Source organism: Oratosquilla oratoria, chromosome 10, assembly GCF_046742065.1.
Source record: "Oratosquilla oratoria isolate Oo_2021 chromosome 10, ASM4674206v1, whole genome shotgun sequence".
NCBI classification, from domain to species: Eukaryota; Metazoa; Arthropoda; class Malacostraca; order Stomatopoda; family Squillidae; genus Oratosquilla; species Oratosquilla oratoria.
In genome coordinates, this window is record NC_134786.1 from 7,398,470 (window position 1) to 7,403,037 (window position 4,568).

The window sequence follows — 4,568 nt, forward strand, 5'->3', positions numbered from 1 at the left end:
GAAGAGAATGATGAAGTGAGAGAACATGGCACGTTCAGGTGAGTAAATGTTCCTTAAAGTAGCGAAAGAGGCACTTGGTGATTGGACACCATCTCTGTCCCCGCAGGGAACGACATGCACCTCGGCGCAGAAGTCCTCGAGCTCCCTTACCTCAACTCCTCGATCTCCATGTTGCTCTTCCTTCCGTGGGAGGGGTCCGTCACGGTGGACGAGGTCGTCGACCGCCTCAACTCCACCGCCCTCAATGCAACGGTCGGGGAACTCCAAAACATCCGGATGATGGTCTTTTTGCCAAAGTTCAAGATGGAACAAACCCTGAAAAGTGGACTGGGAACGGTAAATTTTGGTATTTTGTAATTATTCCAAAGAGATATTCATGAAATGTATCAAAGTTAAAACATGCCCACGTGAATATACATTTACACAAACACACATGCACGCATGCACACGCATGCACGGACACACGCACGTACACGCATGCACGGACGTAAGCACAAGCACACGCGCGCGCACACACACACACACACACACACACACACACACACACACACACACACACACACACACACACACACACACACACACACACACACACACACACACACACACACACTCACACACACACACACACACACACACACACACACACACACACACACACACACACACACACACACACACACACACACACACACACACACACACACACACACACAAACAAACATATTATTTTCTTTTCTCATTTCAGGCACTCCAAGAGCTGGGAATTACTGACCTATTCTCTAAGAACGTTAACCTTTCGGGCTTCACAAAGTCGGTAAAACTGGATGCCAGCGATGTGATACACAAGGCGGTCGTGATTGTGAACGAAGAAGGCACTGAAGCAGCCGCCGGAACGGGCATTTTTGTCCCCACCAGCCTACCACCTTCCATTAGGTTCAACCGTCCCTTCGTCTTTCTGATCTTCGACAAGACCCTCGGCCTTTCCCTCTTTAGCGGGATCTACAGAAGTCCTCCTGTCTAAGAGGTAGCCGAGAAGGTCTCAGTCTGAAGAGAGAAATAAGAAAACACGAGATCGGGAGAAAGACACTATCATCACACACATATACACACACACATGCACGCACATATGTGCGTGTGTGTATGTGTGTGTGTGTGTTTGAAGAACTCCAGAACGGCGTGAAATGAATGGAAGAAATACTGTCAATTTTTTATTCAACAAATCCCCCAACAGGAAAAATACTAACTCTTACCTGCCTTGTGGCTGGACGGAATTGTGCTTCCAGCTTTGAATTGCTCTACAATAGAACTGGTCAATGTTAACACCAACTAATACATCTATGAATTCCCCTGGCTCCTGGAATGGTTGTAGATAAGACAATGTTTTCTTTCCATTCGTTCATCAATAAGGTAACCTTGATATTACTTGTGAGTAGTTTATAGTTTGTTTTTTTCAATTCTGAAGATGAATCCTTGTAGCCGAAACTTTAACTAAAGCAAAAGCAATTGGACAACTCGTCTTTAATCACCCTCCAGAAGAAATATATATATATATATATATATATATATATATATATATATATATATATATGTATACATATATATATATATATATATATTTAAACAAAAACCCACTGTGTTGGATAAGAAGAAATGAAATAAATAGATTCCATATATTTTGATCACGGACTGTGATCCTCTTCAGTGGAGTACAGAGTAGAGGAGCAAAAGGCATGTCTTATAAACAGTAAAAGAAGGAACATGGATAGGACTCAGGTAGCGTCTAATGCTTTGCGGGGCAGGTCACCCGCCTTCACCAGAGATGGTAGTAATTTGTTGACTGCCCAGGTGGTAATGCAGTCAGGTGACCATTGTCCACGATTTGGGATGATGAGTGGGGATCTTTCGATGCTTTCTTTGAACAACTAAACAACTTAACCACTAATACTAAATTTAAAGTTGAATGGGAGGTGGATAATAGACTGCCATTTCTAGATATCCTATTGATACGGTACCAGGATCACTTGTCCTTTACAGTGTACAGAAAACCCACACATACGGGGAGTTATGTACACTTTTTCAGTCACCATCCTGATAAAATTAAATATAGTGTTGCCTCAGGTCTTTTCCTGAGAGTACTTAGAATATGTAGTCCACACTATCTGAAAATGGAGATCATAACCATCAGGAATCAATTAAAAAGAATAGGGTATCCTGATTGGTTCTTAAATAGAGCCCTAAGCAAAGCCAAAACTAGTCACTTTGGATCCACTTCCCATTCCAGTAAGAATTTTGGTTGGGAAAAAAACTTTATCAAATTGCCTTATAATAGGTCCTTAAATGACATTTCGCAATTTTTACCACAGAAAGACATTAAAATTGTTTTTAGTTTTCCCAATAATTTGTCTAGGAAAGTAGTTAATGTACACCAAAGACCTAGAGAAGAAATACATCAAGGTGTGTATAAACCTCCATGCTCGGATTGTAATGATGTATATTGGGGACAAACAGGTAGAGATTTGCATACAAGGATGCAAGAACACAGAAATTCAGTCAAATATGCACACCAAAATTCCGCTGTCTTCCAACACGTAGACAAGGAAGGCCACCGTATAGATTGGAATGAAGCAAAAATTATATTCAATTCAAAGTGCAGTTTTAAAAGGAAAATAATAGAATCATCCTTGATTAACAAATTTCCAAATTTCAATATATCTCATGGACAATAGTCACCTGACTGCATTACCACCTGGGCAGTCAACAAATTACTACCATCTCTGGTGAAGGCGGGTGACCTGCCCCGCAAAGCATTAGACGCTACCTGAGTCCTATCCATGTTCCTTCTTTTACTGTTTATAAGACATGCCTTTTGCTCCTCTACTCTGTATTCCACTGAAGAGGATCACAGTCCGTGATCGAAATATATGGAATCTATTTATTTCATTTCTTCTTATCCAACACAGTGGGTTTTTGTTGAAATTTACTAATGTGTTACGACATTACTTTGTAGTTATATATATATATATATATATATATATATATATATATATACACACATATATATATATATATATGTATATATATATTTATATATATATATATATATATATATATATATATATATATTGTACGACAAATTGAAGATATCAGCAAGATATTAGACAACAATGAATATACTCTCGTGTTCAAATCACTGTGCGCTAAAAATATATGAGTATATTCATTACATGCATACACACAGATAAACACACACGTGCGTTGCCAGCGAGGACAACTGCCTAACACGCCTCCACGAGAGTCGAGGCTGGTGAGGATGTGACGGGACCAGAACCTAAAGAGGCCGATGTGTGTGTGTGTGTGTGTGTGTGTGTGTGTGTGTGTGTGTGTGTGTGTGTGTGTGTGAGAGAGAGAGAGAGAGTGTGTGTGTGATTCACCATGGTCTTGGATTACGTGTTGGACTCGTGATCGACATTTATTAACCTCCCGGATGAGAGCTCAGAGCTCGTATGACCAATCTATGGGTATTACTGTCACCTTATACGCACAAATACCCCCAACAACCCGCAGCGCAGCGATATTGAAATTATTTCAGCCCTGGGAGAGATTCGAACCCAGACCGCCGTAATGGCAGACGAGAACTCTAACCACCGCGCCACGAGAGAGAGAGAGAGAGAGAGAGAGAGAGAGAGAGAGAGAGAGAGAGAGAGAGAGAGAGAGAGAGAGAGAGAGAGAGAGAGAGAGAGAGAGAGAGAGAGTGAGTGAGTGTGTGTGTGTGTGTGTGTGTGTGTGTGTGTGTGTGTGTGTGTGTGTGTGTGTGTGTGTGTGTGTGTGTGTGTGTGTGTGTGTGTGTGTGTGTGTGTGTGTGTGTGTGTGTGTGTGTATCCCAAATAATTTCCGACAGTTGCCCCGGGACTCGAACTGAAACCTTTCGCTAGACCAAAGCTCTACCCACTTAGCTATTGGAGCTTCAAAAGTCTCTAATTTGGAGTTGACCTAACTCCCGAAGAATCCAAGTAGACTGCTAACTGCTTAATTTTCACAGACACCCGAGCTCAATATATTACCAGTGGTAAAGCTAGTATGAATGCAATATGGTACCCGCATACATTTCAAGTGCATTCAAAATATGTTCAATTTGGCAACTTCTCTATCAAGAATTGAATAGAATCAGCCAATATTTAACAAATAACGGCTTTACAATGATAGAAATTCATAGAGAAATTAAAGATTAAATGTAGAAATTCCATACCCTTCAGCGTAATAAAGAAATTTCGAAGAATAACATATTTTTCATCAAAATACAATGTCATCTGCTTATAAAAAATAAGAAAATACTGAAGAAAATTATACATAAGAATTACAAACCAAAGAAACAAGAGGATACCCTAAACTTAATTATTTATTATCGCAACCTCCAGAACTTCATCTCTAGTTATAAAAAAAGAACTTAGCTCGAGTCAGAGAAAATTTAAAACTTAGTAATGTCGTGTACAAATAGTCGTGCAAATTTAACAAAAACTGTGCATTTTGTAATGAAGAGTATATTGGCCACACAACCTAAACTTTAT

At 40.0% G+C, this 4,568-nt stretch overlaps 1 protein-coding gene across 1 annotated transcript in view; it reads left to right on the plus strand.

Annotated features, from left to right (window-relative positions):
- Nucleotides 1-1,514, plus strand: part of LOC143029062 (iris-like) — a 9,640-nt gene extending 8,126 nt beyond the window's left edge. Inside the window, exons 4-5 of the mRNA XM_076191409.1 lie at nt 107-336; nt 749-1,514. Coding sequence (XP_076047524.1) covers nt 107-336; nt 749-1,024 — 506 coding nt within the window. The 3' untranslated portion in view covers nt 1,025-1,514. The remainder of the gene's footprint in view (nt 1-106; nt 337-748) is intronic.
- Nucleotides 1,515-4,568: the final 3,054 nt, after the last annotated feature.